Source organism: Ischnura elegans (genome assembly GCF_921293095.1).
Source record: "Ischnura elegans chromosome 13 unlocalized genomic scaffold, ioIscEleg1.1 SUPER_13_unloc_2, whole genome shotgun sequence".
Classification (NCBI taxonomy): Eukaryota; Metazoa; Arthropoda; class Insecta; order Odonata; family Coenagrionidae; genus Ischnura; species Ischnura elegans.
Window position 1 is genome coordinate 9,770,173 of NW_025791658.1, and position 15,518 is coordinate 9,785,690.

The 15,518-nt window shown below is 40.0% G+C and overlaps 1 protein-coding gene across 1 annotated transcript; it reads right to left on the minus strand.

The window, feature by feature from the left end:
- Nucleotides 1–8,966: 8,966 nt before the first annotated feature.
- On the minus strand, nucleotides 8,967–12,496 carry LOC124172774. Its single transcript, XM_046552263.1, has 2 exons — nucleotides 12,367–12,496; nucleotides 8,967–9,766 (listed from the first exon to the last, which is right to left on the minus strand). Exons 1-2 carry the CDS (start codon nucleotides 12,494–12,496, stop codon nucleotides 8,967–8,969), a joined length of 930 nt encoding a protein of 309 aa, XP_046408219.1.
- Between the last annotated feature and the right edge of the window lie 3,022 nt (nucleotides 12,497–15,518).

Here is a 15,518-nt window from a genome sequence, read left to right on the forward strand (position 1 = left end):
CTCCCATTTTTTAATTTTATAGTTATACTTCGATGTTATATTTTTAATTTTAATTGCCTAGAGAATTGTGCCAGAAAAGGTTTTTATTATTTGGTCATAAATTGATTTATCTATGGATTTTTATTTGATCTTTTAGAGAAAAAAAGATTAGCCTATCACGATTACTTTTCCTAAACAAGAAAAATATTAAATTATGGGGATCACAAGATATATGGTGAAATATATTCTTCATTAAGTATAGCATACACATACCATATTTTCGTTCAGATATTGCACAAAAACGTAAATAGGGCTAAGAAAACATAAAAGTAATTCTAATTATTATTAATGTATTCTACCGATTAAGGTAGGTTTGCATGGAGTACTAAAGAAGTGATCTGGGAGCCTTCCTTTCCTTCCATTACCGCCTTCTTCAATTCACTATAAGGCCTACTCCCCTTCAATCTATCCAAAAATCCTACTCTTTTCCTTCCCCTCCCTCGTTTCCCTAACATTCTACCCTCTAACACCATTTTCAACATCCCCTCCCCGCTAAGTACTCGCTCCATCCATACCTTCTGTCTCCTCCGTATCTCATCCAAAAGCTGCCTCTCCTCACCCACCATATCCAGCACTTCGTCGTTCCTTATCCTCTCCGTCCATTTCACCCTCTCCATTCTTCTCCATACCCACATCTCGAATGCCTCCAATCTTCTCTCGTCTTCTTTCCTCAGTGTCCATGTTTCGGCACCATAGAGAGCTACACTCCAAATCAAACTCTTCACTAACCTTTTCTTTAAACTCTTACATAACGATCCTCTAAGAAGCTCCTTCCTGTTCATGAAAGCCTCCTTTGCTAGTGCAATTCGCTTATATATTGAATAAAAATAATGCCTTAAATCCTTCTCATTTGCTCTATGATTAATTGTAGTGAAATAATAGGAATTTCGCGACCAAACATAATTATGTTAACTAGATGGCAATGAGAAGCAATGCAAAAATTTTGTACCTGTAGTCATTATAAAAAATTAAAAATGGAAATATGATTAAGCATTTATAAAATGTAGGATTATAAACAGCAATAAAGAGTAAAATTATCATTACACAAAACTTATATAAGTAAGCAATAAAATATAACGTGCTACGGTATGCTACGGTACTCTATGCCATACTCCTTTGTCAACTGATTTCACCGCTTTGATCAATTTATTTCCTATTGCGTAGAGTGACAACAATTTCTTTCAGAGTCTGTTCTGTGATATCGGTTCATTGTGAACTATCTTAGAGTCATCAAAATGAAGCAGCGCTTCCTACCCTATTCTAAATTATTATGAATTAACAATGGTTTATGATGCTGAAGAATGATCGCTGGCTTTCCCGGAGTGTAGAATCGAGGAAGGTTACTCGGGCATTCTACCGGGTCAGGCTCTCCATCTCAGCCGACGTTGTACGAGTTGTTCATCTTGATCAGGGCATGTCAGGGAATCTTGGGAAATGACTTCCTTGCATACAGATGACGGCGGTATCACGTAACTCTTGCCCCGTTTGTCGCCGCCGTCATCCGTGTATATAAGGCGGACCATTTCCAAGATTCGACACGCATTGGAGAATCTGACCCGGTGGAATTCCCGAGTAATCATCCACGTATTTATAATGCTATTTGTTGCGTAATTCACGAATAACCTTTGTGTTAATGCATTATTTCTATACAAATCTGAAGAATCTGGTTCACCACTTTAGGGAGAATGAATGACGTAATATTCAAAGATTGTCGCGGAAATTTGAAAACACACTAAATCTAATTTTTTGTTCAAAAACCTTTGAAAAGCCTGTCTTTTCCTTTTCATTGTCGAGTTATTATGTTGCTATTACGTGACCGAATAATTTCACATTTGACCATGCTTAATTTTCAACGCTATTACTAATTACCTCACCCGAATCGAGAGGAAATTCTTTGAAGAAACTGTTAGAGTAGCACTGCGTAATTGTTTCATTATCGTGGAAAGCCTTTAAAAGCACTTCTATTAGCCACACCAAGGTCTGCTCTGTCAAGTATGGCGGCTCCGAGCACTAATTTCCCCTGGGCACATCCTCTGTTCCCGTACCTCCGATCATATCCACCACCACTCCATAGGTCACTCAAACAACGACGACTCGAGTGAGCATTCCCTCTTTGATTTTATCTCTTGTTTCTCCCTCTCTCCCCGTCTGCCCGTTCTTTCACATAGCGTCGGATCGTCGTTTCGAATTTCTTCACGAGTGGATTTCTTCCGGACATGAGAAGAGCTGTCTCTCCCTTGGGTTCCACCGCTTCCCCTCCTCCGCTCCATATTCCCACGAGAAGATGTTTTTGAGTCGGACAGTCCTTCCTCTCCTACCCGTCTCTGTCCTTTGACTCCGAAGCGAGTGGTTCTTTCTTATGATATTCGCACAATATGTTTGCTTTCATTTACCTTCAATGTATTTTTCCTTTCTCTTTCAAAGTATTTCTCCGTCTTGATTTGTTTTAAAGAATTCCTCTAGTTTCTTAAAAGAGATTTTATGGGTAATAATTGGTAACGACGTGGATAGAAGAATTAACCCTTTCTAACCCATTGTTGCTTCTGAGAGATATTAAATTTCAATGCTTTTCATTATAAAAATGTGAACATTTTCTACTCAATCACAATTATCCCTTTCGCGCCGAATCCCGCACCTGTGCGGCGAGGATTTTTTTTCCTCAACTACGAATGCCACACCAGTGCGTCCTGAATGTTCTTACCCTAACCAACGAATGCCTGTGCGGCACAGGTCGAAAAAAGTGACCGTGGCGGACACAATAGACCCACGGACGCGGTCGCCCCTCGTGATCCGACTTAGCGCGAGCCCAGTCCCTTCTTCGGCCGCTCAGGTCGACCCTTTCCTATCCTCTCCACGCGGTCAACTACTGTTATTTGCAGTGTGTTTTCCAAAACTATATTTGTTGCTTACTTTTGAAATCGAATGCTAGAAATGAATTCATCATTTTTTGCTGACCACATGGAAATTTCAAATGAAATTCTAACGTTAATATCAACAGAGTTATAGAACAACTAGTAAATATACTAGATCCGTCTATATAAACGTTAGAACTTCGTTTAAAATTTCTGCACGCTCAGAAAAAAACACGAAATTCATTTTTAATAAAAAAAATCGATACGAACAACAAGTATTTGCATATATTCTGCGTTAATATTTTAGCTAGTTGACCGCGGACTCTTCCCAGGAAGGGGCTTTTAATCCCTCTAGGGTCTGGGACAGAGGCCGAGGAAAAGGATCGGCGCCCCACCGAGTTGGGTCCAAAAATGTTTCGGGAGGGACCCACTGCCTTTAGTCGACGCGGAAAGGCTTCGTACAGAGGAGTAAAGAAAACTTTCAAGAGACTCGTATTGAGGAAGAATTTCCCTCAACGAAGGTCCGGCGCGAAAGGGTTATTGTGGCAGTTACATATTTCGCCATTGATTTTTACAGCACAAAGTAACACGCAGTTGAAATCTTTCCTGAATAGAGCTGATAATATGTATATTTTTGATGTTACTTAGAAGCAACGTTGGCTTATAATGGGTGAACAAATAAAATTCATTTTGTCACAATCCTTTTGGGGGTTTGTTGAACTAAAAGTTAGTTTCCTCTGTTTTTTTTTTTAATTTGTCATTTCAGTTGTGCATCAGGACTATTACAGAGCTAGCATAATACAGCTCGATAAAACTGTTTTTTCGCAAAATAGCTATTTAACTTCTATTTTTTTTAGGATTTTCGGAGCTGGAATTAGAGGCAAATGGAACACTTTTCCCTCATTAACATGTGTTATGGATACGAGATCGATAAAGCTAGTAAATGTTCATCAATATTACAACGGATATTTAAGATGCAAAAAATGTTTTCAAAGACGTACAAATAATAAATTTGTACTTAATAAGAACTTTGTGTATAGTACAATAAGAGGTGTTGATAATAAAAGGAGCAAATCATCCGAAAACATGTGTCGATTTTTAGGGCGTTTGCTATATTTTAATAGTGAAGTCCATTCCACCCTCAAACTCTTAGCTGAATCTGTCTGGACTAGGTTGAAGGTAAAAAATTTTCGGAGGATTTTTCAGAGGCCCGTACTCCGAAGAATAAATTAGATTGCACTTCTTCGTCGGTCGAATTGGACTTGGAACCATGCCCCTGTGGCGTCCTTCTTTGAGGGGAAGGTATGCGGGATTCTCTGCGATTTTTCAAAATGAGAAGGGAGAGATAAAGTCACAATTCATATCCGCTTTACGCCTTCTGCCTATGAGACCAATCGAAGGATAACCCACTAACTTTAAATGCAATAAATGGTCGCCATAAGCAATAACGAGTTTTGACTTGACAAGAATACGGAAGGTTTTGCTGTTGTTAACACCTTCTAACTAAGCGTAATATCTGGGAGAAATACGACTTTAATACTTGTTGTTTAAAAGATAACTATTTCTTATTCCTAATCATAACTAAAGTGGCAGCATTATGAAGAAAATTTCATTTTGCAGCATAAAATGGCAATTAGTTCAGATTGTCTGTATGAAAGAGGAAAATGCATATTTTTTGACGGATCATTTGGTTTGATGTTACTACCTTTAAGAATGACTGGATTATTAATTATCCATCTGAGCTGTAGCTAATGGCTAGAATTGAGAACCCTGATGACGATGAGCGAGTCGTAAATTGAAACGTTGGTAATACAAAACGAATTAAAACGGTCGAAATCTCGAGAAGAATTAACGTAATTGATTCGCCAGAGAAGAATTATTTCATATTTTACTCATCAGTCACTATCACAGTTGTCAATTCAGAAATGTTGCTGATTTTGCAAATTGGAAGGGATATGTGAGGGTAAATGCCATCCAACAATAAGCTGCGCGCGTGCGAAGTTGAATTATTAAGGATAGGGGGTCAAGTTTCTTTTTCCTGAGCCATCTCGCTCTCGGAATAATTTATTTGTTGTTGTCCAAATGTTTCGTACGGAATGGGTGCCTCAGCCCATTCGGTCAGTAGCACAAAGCTTTATCCGCAGGGTCATCACGTTATTAGCCGCGGACGCTTTTGCACGCAGATCGAATCAGGCGATGGGTGAAGCCCTGGTACTAATTTCACGCATGGCAGCAAAACCTGTTGGGGCCATTAATTGCGAAAGCCCTTCCCTTTCATCCCTTCCCTTATTACATTGCAACTATGGATGCTGAAATTGGCAGGAACATTTGCTACTTTCCGTTTGTCCCAGAATTGAATTCGTAAATTTTGATAATCGCATTGAGTAAAAAGCAATGACCCTCCAATTGCATGTCAATTTATTCAGAGGATCTCGAATTTGAAGTAGTAAGCTTTTATCAATTACACGTATTCCGATAAGACGCACTGGTATACTTTGTTTCTTATTGTGATGGAATTCCTCTTCGTAACCCAGGTAATTTGAGTAATTTTGCCGGCCTCGATGGCGGCGGGGTGCGGTCTTCGCCTGCCACACTGAAGGTCGCGGGTTCGAGGCCCGCCTGGAGAGGTTACTCCTAACTAGGGCGTGGTTGTTTGTGATTGTCCTATTTTAATTGTTGAAAACCCTCCGATTTTAAGGAAAAACAGTGCTGTTTTCGGGGCGATGGAAGCAAATGAATCTATAAATAAATGCATGTGGAATCACAAAGTTACCGCATCTTCTTTTATTTCGTCAGAGGGGCAAAAATTTTAGTCTTCGACACACTGTGACGGGTCACGTGCATCCGCTGAATAGGTTTTTTTTAAGGCCTTCGATTAATTTTCCGAATACCGTGCTTCTATTAGCTATGTATTTTTTCCTATTGTTCTCTTTTAAATGGTAGGTGATGAAATGATATTTTATAACTTTTAATCAACGTACAACCGTGAAATAAAATGTGATTACTAAGCGTGGAGAACACAGCTATCGCTACTCGAATAAAATCATTTTAATCCTTTCAATGCATTATGTTTCATGAAATATGAATTATTTATGTTTACTAAGCATGTTTTATCATTTTTAAGCTTTCAAAATAAGTGTATTGTTCCTCTAAATAGTGCTAAAATTATGAAAATCCGACGACGAGATACACTCGTCGTCGCGCGATTTGGCGTCGAAAGTTCATGACGAGCTAGTCTCGCCATTACGGCGCAAGGGGTTAATTAGCTGGGCGACAGGGGAGGTCGCCGCTGTCGCAGACTTGTGCGGGCGATGAGTCGTCCTGCCAAGGGGACGCGTCGGACGAGGGGTCGTTCCAGGCGGAGTGATCATCGTGAGAGGTCGTCTAGCAACTTGGCCGGAAGTATTTGCCTCTCCAAATCGGTGGTATGTAAGTTAGTCGTTCCGTTATTTTCGTTTCTTTTCCTCTCTTTGCACTTCCTGAAGTCATACTGGCTTCACCTCCTTCCTTCACAGCCCTTCTCAATAAATTCCTTCACTACTATATTCCGACTCTCGGTGATGAAAGGGTGACACTTACAACGAATGAATTATCGACACTAGCAACAAGTGTTCTAAGGGAATCCCTCCCCTTTTCTCATTTCCGTGTGTCTCATGTCCGTGCAAGTGGAAGGATTCCTCCCTCACCCCTCCTTTGCACTGGCGCACAATTCTCCTTTTTTTATGATTTTTCTCTGCTTCCGTCTACCCGCGGCTGTGGGTAGCCTTCGAAGGCGATACCATCTCAACACACTGTAATGTAACGCTGGCCTCGCCATTTTTTCTCTTACCACCTAATGGTTTAAAATAACAATAAGAGATCCACCATAAAGTGAAATTAGAGAATAAACAATAGACCTAAGGAGTGGAGGCGTTGGCAACAAAGGGAATTGTAGATCAAACTGTCGGAGTGCAAAGAGAGAGCACGCGAGTTTTTTTTTGGTAGAGGGAAGTTCCATTGTGTGGTATCGTGCGAGACATGGCCCACGTAGAAAAGGAGAATTGATAAAGGAGCTGGAATTAAGGAGGGGAACGGGAGATTTTACAACAGGACGGGACCAAGCTGAGGGCTCGCCAAGGACGAACACCACGCAGGCTTATAGGATTTTCCAGACCACAGAGGGACAAACCAACCTGTGTCGTCGAACAACTGTGTTGTTACTATAAACTTTTATTTTCATATACGATGCGAAAAGCCATGAGGCAAGAGGTTTTAATTGGCAAAGAATTAAGTTTTTGACTGGTATCCTTTTGTATCAAGTAATGGGATTTTGTGGAAAGTTTAAGTGGTGAAGTGTGGCAAATAATTAGACGATATAGTTAAAAGAAGGAATAATCATTCATATACCAAATTGCTGTCTAAATTAGTATATACAGTTGGTCATGACCTAAGGGTATATGAATTATTTTGAATATTTTAATTGTCTGTAAATTGGAATATTTCATTTTGTCAAGTAAATTGCAATCTTTTCCGACGAGCAAGCCGGGGCGAAGGAATAAAAATATAAGTTAAGAAAAGATATCGCAATCGTAGTTTCTTCTCAGGTAAAATAATCAATAGTTTTTCGTGTTAATGTTTATCCACGACGTGGGGCATGATAATACGAAGTAGAAAAACACAACATAAAAACTCTTGTTACAGTACGTTAGAAGATAGTTGCCCTCTAATCAGAGAATTCCCCTCACTCACCTCCGACCCATACTTCTCGCGCCCACCCCCTTTCCTAACCCTCTTCCACCCCCTCCTCCTCTCAGACTCCCTTTAATTCTCGAACGAGCCTCGAGATAATCCATTGCATTTCATGATTATTGTAAGAATTTTCATTTCATCTCACGAAGCCTTGGGGTGTTTTAGGATGGGGTCAATTTTCTTTGATATTCTTTTCTTTCATCCCTCAATTTAATAATTCGTAAAAATGGCGAGCCGAGTCTCAAGAACTCACTTAAGTGCCTCACTCATAGGGGGTGAGGGCGGGGTGAGTTTCTCCCTCTATGTGCGACTTTATTTTACGTTTTTCGTGAATTACGCAAGCGTTTACGCTAATTCATAGATGGGATCGAAAATAAAATTGAAACATGATTCCTTATTTGTTTAACTGTGCGCCATTTCGTCGGTTAATGTCGAGTTTGTTGGTGATCTCGTTCCTGAGGCGTGATAATATAGTATTGTTCCAATAAAGGTCCGTCGCCATCTTGTGTTTGAATACAAGGAGCTCGTAATGAGGAGCGCGTGTTTGCTATTGAGGCCTATTTTTCGACGGGATATTTGTAATCGCTTCAATTTAGTCCCTTTAGGGTGCTCGCATAGTGAAGAGGTAAGAGGTGGAGGTGGAGATAGAGGTAGAGGTGGAGATGGAGGTGGAGGTAGAGGTAGTATCGCATAGTAAAGAGGTTTGCGCACGCAGCTTTCCTACAGCCTCGAACACAAGCCAGTCTTCCACTGTGTGGCATCCAGTGTACAAGTTATTTGGTTAGTAGTAACATTTTTTAAATGTTTAGCGATAGCAGTGATGACAGCGACGAAATGTCGTCAGCATGTAAGTGGTGGCTGATTGGTACTTCTAGTAATCGCGAATTCAGTGCTCATCCAATTAATCAAGTGCGACAAGATCTGGGAGAATATCACCATCTGTTTTCCCAAATAAAAGAATACCCTGACAAATTCCAGGAGTACATGAGGATGTCACCTGAAACGTTTTCATACATTTGCGCCAATGTGTCACCAAAGCTGGATAATTGCAGAAAATACTGTAACCTCCATATTAACCCTATCTGCTCTGAAGAACAGATTGTGGTAACAATAAGGTAAGATTAGTAATTAATCATTCAGTATAAAAGTATATTATATATAATAATCAAGTCATGAATTTATTGTTGATTTCAAACAGTTAAATACTTGTTCGGTGCTAAGTAATACAATTTTTAGTTCAAGGTGAAGAAATAACTATTTAATAGTTTACACTAAGGATAGTCGGAAAGTAATAAATGAAATTACATTATACAATTAAGGATAACCTTGTTATTTGAAAATACTTTGTTACATGTTAGTAAATTTCTGGACATTGTGTTGTTCCTCAATATCTGGTGATGTTAGCGGAGTCGGTGTATGAGAGGAAGTGTGGGCAAATGAACTGGTTTCAGTGTGAGGGTAGTACTCATACCGGTGACTCATGGCAGGGTTTGAGGGACGGTTCTTGTACGATGGTTCCTGTTCCGGTGAATAAGCCATGTCGAATAATAATTCTTGAACTTTCATCCTGAACATCATTTTTTTTCTTGGGTCCAACGTTTTTACATGTGGTAGTAGAGAGTTAAAAAAACCCACATCTTCGTCATTCTTGTTAACTTCATCCACTTTGTTCAATTTTAATTTTAGTTTTTCTTTCTCGATGTTTACTAATTCCTGGCCAATTTTTGCCTGATTTGTTAATCGTTTTTTGTACCCTGTTCTGGTGTACTCCTCCGTGGTTCTCTTTGATGTAAGTGTAGGTGTAGGCGACGAATTGTTGCTTCCACTTTGATTAGGTGTGCTCGGAATGTCAATTTGTGTAAGTTCACGATCCCCTTCTTCGTTATCCATCACGGAAAGGCTATCCACCTGCTCCTCAACGAAATCGTCGTTCAGTTGCCCTTCATCAAAGTTAGTGTCGTTGGACAAATCAGTCAGGTTCCCTGTTGATTTCCTCGGAACGAATTGGTCCCGGAGGAAAAGCATAGAATCAAAAAATTTCCACGATGATGTTGAGTCTGGAGCTGCATCTCCAGATCTAGGAGTTTTGCTATATTGCTTCCGGAATTCATCTCGCAGATTTTTCCAGATTAGCTTCACATCTTTATCTGAAATACAAAATAAAAAGCATGGCAAATTGAAGAATTGAATATAGGTGACAACTTGTACACATAAGAAAAACCTGTAAGCTATTCTTCCATAAGGAATACACAGTAACAGAAATTATTAATTAATTTTTAATAAATAAATAAATCTTCTGCTGCCTCATCGTAAGCCGACATAGGGTTTATCATGAAGAAAAGTTTATTAAATTATATTTCTATCTAGTAATGTCTTAAGTTTTATTACCGCATCTTCAATGATTTCGGAGATCTTGAGGTGTTCCGCGACACAATTGACACCCTGTGAAAGTATACACATATTACCAAAACATATCAATAGTTTATTGATTAGTCTATCGACAATAGGATATTTATAATAACGGGTTTATTACGTTTTGATTGTGTTGATGTAAATATACTGTATTGAGTTGTTCTATTGCAGGTACTTGGCAACTGGAAGCAGTTATATGACTCTTGGGTTTTCATTCCGGATGGGGGATAATACAGTGGGAAAAATTGTGAGGAATGTATGCAAACTACTATGGGGCACCTTTCAACCAAAGCATATGCCCATTCCGACAATTTCAGATTTTGAAACTGTGGCTAGGAGGTTTGAAGAAGTTTGGAAATTTCCAAACTGCATTGGTGCCATCGATGGGAAACACTGCAAAATAAAATGTCCAGCGCTTTCTGGGTCCATGTACTTCAATTACAAAAAAACATTTTCGATCGTTCTGCAAGGAGTGGCAGATGACCACTACAAATTTCTATTTGTTGATGTAGGTGGTTATGGCAAGCAAAGTGATGGGGGCACTTTCAAGGCATCGGATTTGGGCAAGTTGTTGGAACGGAAGGAACTACACGTTCCAGGTGAAAAATGTTTGCCCCGAAGTGATGTTAAGGTGCCCCATGTTTTTATTGCGGATGAGGCGTATCCTTTGCGGGAATATTTGATGAAGCCGTTCTCACAAAAAACAGTAGGTGAAGCTGAGGATGTGTACAACACCCGGCTGTCTAGTGCGAGAAAGACAATTGAATGTGCGTTTGGCATTTTATATGCTAAATGGCGGATTTTAAGTGGGTGTATTGAAACATCCCCGGAGAGTGCAGACCAACAAATAAAGGCTGCGTGCATTCTTCACAATATCATAATTGATAAAGATGGCTGGGGTCCAAGTGTGTCCGACATCCCGCCTGTCCCTGCCGAAGCCAATCTACAACCTTTGGGGAGATCCAGAAATTCCGCTTCAAACCGTGCGAAAGAAGTCAGAAATTGCTTTAAGGCATACTTTGTGAATAATGTATAAAAACTGAAGGAGATTGAAAGTAAAAATTGTTTTTTAACAAAAATAATTATCTTGGACCCTAACTTTTTGTATTGATTTGTTTATATTAACCTATTACAATAATTCTTTTTGTACATTTGTTACAGTACATTCAAGTGTTTGCATGAAAATGAAGTGCCACTGTCTAAATATTTATTATGTTATAGACTCAGGCCTTTTCCTTATACGGTACTTTAAAATAGATAATATAAGGATTATAAAATAGTTACATTACCATATATATTATAGTTTAAAATACCCTCGTCCCAGGAAATTTGCTAATATATTAGGTCTCCAGCTTCGACTGTTGAAAAGTTTAAAGGGCTTATTTTTTAAGACAAATCTCATGTTGTATTGTCTTATTTGTTTATTTTTTGCTTACAAATGACCCCGTACAGTTTCGGACAGCCAGAGCTGGACACCCTGTATAATTTAGTCTAGACATACCTGTACTAGCTAGAGGAGTTGTAATAGGAGGAGAAAGAATAAAAACAATTAAATATGCAGATGATCAGGCAGTGCTGGCAGAAAGTGAAGAAGATTTACAACAAGTGATGGATGATATAATGGATGTGGGGAGAGAATTTGGAATGAACTTAAACATAAATAAAACCAAGGTGATGAGAATCAGCAGAAAAGAAGGTTGTGTTTGTATATCCTTAGAAGGAAATATCATACAGCAAGTACAGACTTTCCAATATTTGGGAAGTCTGGTAAGATGGAATGGAAGTTGTACTGAGGAAATAAGAAGAAGGATATCAATAGGTAAAGGAGCGTATGGAAAGGTAAAAGCATTGGTAACAGCAAAAAGAATTCCAATAGAGATGAGGAAGAGGTTTATGAAATGTTTTGTGTGGAGTGTAGTGTTGTACGGATGTGAATCATGGACTGTTAAAAAGAAGGAGGAGAGGTATTTAGAAAGTTTTGAAATGTGGGTATGGAGACGAATGTTGAAAGTGAAGTGGACTGACAGAGTGAAGAATGAGGAAGTTCTAAGAAGAATAGGCGAGGAAAGAAAATTAATACATATGATTCATAAGAGGAAGGCAAGTTGGTTAGGGCATATATTAAGAAGGAATTGTTTGGAACGGAGAATAATAGAAGGGAAGATAGAAGGAAAGAGAGGAAGAGGAAGAAGGAGGATGGGAATGTTGGATGATATAAGAAGAGGAAGAAAATACAAAGACCTAAAGGAGGATGCTCAGGATAGAGAAAGATGGAGAGAAGTCCAGTGGAAACCTGTCTAAGGACAGTAATCACTGATGATGATGATGATGATACCTGTACAGTTCAATGCGGCTGCTACAGCCTTCCATTCTTTGTCCAACACGTGACGGTTGTGGTGGTGTTTGTTTCTTTTGTCCCACAGAGCTGGACGACTTTGCACTGCGATAATTATTTCCTCCTTCATTTCACTACTACTGTCGTTCACAGTTATTAAGAAAAACTAACCAACACTATAAAAGGTTTTTAAAATACAGAACCGTAGGCATACGTCGTCGCGTACTGTGTCGGAGTAGCGCCCAGTGGAATAGGGTAGCGGTTGGGGAGGGGTAGAGTGGTAGGGGGGGCATGGAACGCACCAATCACGGAGAAGCCTCCCGATGAACCTCGCGGTACACCGCTCGAAAAGACAAAGTCGTTTGTCTTTGAAAGCGGTCCCGCGCTACCTCCTGGTGAACCGCGAGGTACACCTCTACCTCGACCTGCTCACTATGCGCGCGCCCATAACACACAATGTATTTGTGTTACCTCGAGGTACCGCGACCTCTACCTCTACCTCTACCCCTTAAGGGTGCTCGCATAGTGAAGAGGTAAGAGGTGGAGGTGGGAAAACAGATGGTGATATTCTCCCAGATCTTGTCGCACTTGATTAATTGGATGAGCACTGAATTCGCGATTACTAGAAGTACCAATCAGCCACCACTTACATGCTGACGACATTTCGTCGCTGTCATCACTGCTATCGCTAAACATTTAAAAAATGTTACTACTAACCAAATAACTTGTACACTGGATGCCACACAGTGGAAGACTGGCTTGTGTTCGAGGCTGTAGGAAAGCTGCGTGCGCAAACCTCTTTACTATGCGATACTACCTCTACCTCCACCTCCATCTCCACCTCTACATCTATCTCCACCTCCACCTCTTACCTCTTCACTATGCGAGCACCCTTAGTCAGACCCTGTCCCGGACCGAAAATCACTGGATGCAAGGGTCAATACGCTCAGAAAACTGCGAGTGCGACAAGACGAAAAACTGGTGTCAATCGCCTGAGAACATTATGATGGTGAGTACTTCAATTTTGTAATCACCGTGTTCGGCATGCTAGTATGCGTCTGCCCTTAAACTTACTGATCGCTCTTTGAGGATAAATATGAAATGAACTGGTTTCCGACCTTTCAGGATTCAGAATGGGTTTAAAACGAGAAAAAATACGATGAAAAATTGTCTCCCCAATGTGCTTTCACACGGTTGATTGTTGCAATTGCATTTTCAGATGAACTTAGTTTTGACATGGAATGGACGACAGAGCCATCTATTTGTCACACTCTGCTCTACACCCGTTCCACTAATAAAAAAAACATTCTCCCACTCCACTGTCCAATGCGTAACATTCGGACCACCAGCCAGTGCACGTGCGATTCCCAGCGAATAAATAGCATATACCGAAGTGAGGTAAAGAACAAACAACACGCTACTCACACCAATTTGGAACTACGAAGAAAACCCACACTTTAAATACAACAGACCCAAAAGAGCCATTACACACCCAAACCGCTGAACAAAATTGAATAATTAACCACCAAACACAAAAAAGCCATAATACAATAACAACCAACACGCCGATTACCAGCTGATGCTGAATATCGAGAAATTAACTATTAGTTGACCAAAAATGCGATGCGATGCGAGGTTTTATCCGACTTTTTGGCTGCAAATGTATTTCGCGCGGGAATCATAAACGTGAAAAAGGGTCGAGAAGGAGCGTTGAAATTGTCTCCCTGACGGGGTGACTTCGGAAAGCGAGTTATCGCGTTCGCCGGCGTGAATAAAAAATGAAACGACGTGCCCGCGATGTCCCTCCCCTCCATTACCCCTCCCTCCCCCCCTCCGCCATCCCCTCTCCTTCTCTGGAGCGTCCGTGTGGAGCACGAGGGTCAGAAAACAACGCAAAAAGCAAATGGACTCCTATGTCAATTTTATTTCACTGTTTTGTGTTCCAGAATTAAATTGTTGGCTACGCTCTCCCAAAAAACAAATGTCCATCGATATTTACTCTTCAATCTCTAGTCCAAGCTGAAATTCCGTACTTATTTAATCGACCATGCTGGTACACTCCAGTTCAAGAAAATCCAATATCCTGGAGGTAATATCCCCACGGTCCTGTCGACCTCAACGTCATCATGCGTACACAAAACGCTTCCTGAACTTCTGTACCTATCTAAAACTCTTTCTCCGTCAGACGTTACATTTTAAATTAAAACTAATTAGCATGTAATCAGGAAAAATGAAAATACAGTAAAGCACTATTTTACTCAGACTACTGATTGAATATCATGAAAAAATATTAAATGAGAGCATGTCCAAAAGGTGAAACCATTTAAATATCATCCGGTCTCTAAGATGGGATAAAATTAAATGTCCATCGCGCTTGAGAGGTTGAGATCTGACAGCCTGTCAACGCCTGTCCCGTGGAAAATTCTCAAATGTAATGGCGACGAAGAGTAACACAACTCAGGATCTAATCTTTTGAATTTATCGATTAACCCTTCGCAATATACTCGGTTGCATGGACGGCCAGCTCCAAATCGCCGTACAGATACAGGGCCCGGGCCCTCGCTGGGCCCAAGATTCCACTTGGGACTCTCGCCCACTCGCCCTGATCATACTGCATAGATTGCTTCCGTAAGTCATTGTATAAACCCTAGATTTGCCTCACGCTGAAGAGAGGTGACTAGTGCTGATTAAACGTGAAGAAATGCAAGCAAGCCGTATTTTCATTTAATTTTTAACTTATACTTTCTGTATTCTTGATAATATTTATTTTTCGTACTGCGTACAGTAAACCTTATTTTGCTTCACAGTAGTGAATGAGTAACATTTATTTACTTACTCATAGTGAGTGTGAATTGACAATGGTCAGATGACACAGTAAGGTTACTCAAGTGCGCTTAGTTGTTTATATTTTATGAAACGAAGAACGTAGGAAGCAAAATTATGCATCATTATACATAAACATGGGACCAAGCATGAAACAATAGCGTACAAAATGTTTAATACATCCGATATTAATTGATAAATGGTGCTCATAAATGGCCCTGAATGAATTAGTCTTGTTTTTTTAAATGAATGAGTAATGCGAGGTTATGGTTTTGGCAAATCTCCAAGTGAGTGATTCCATTCAATAATTAACCTGTTGAGGAATGGAA

Bases quoted from the DNA above. Each gene is read 5' to 3' on its own strand.
- LOC124172774 (XM_046552263.1), bottom strand. From the start codon at position 12,496: ATGAAGGAGGAAATAATTATCGCAGTGCAAAGTCGTCCAGCTCTGTGG. The intron at 9,767-12,366 runs GTATCATCATCA...TTTGTATTTCAG, and splicing joins AGCCGCATTGAACTGTACAG to ATAAAGATGTGAAGCTAATC.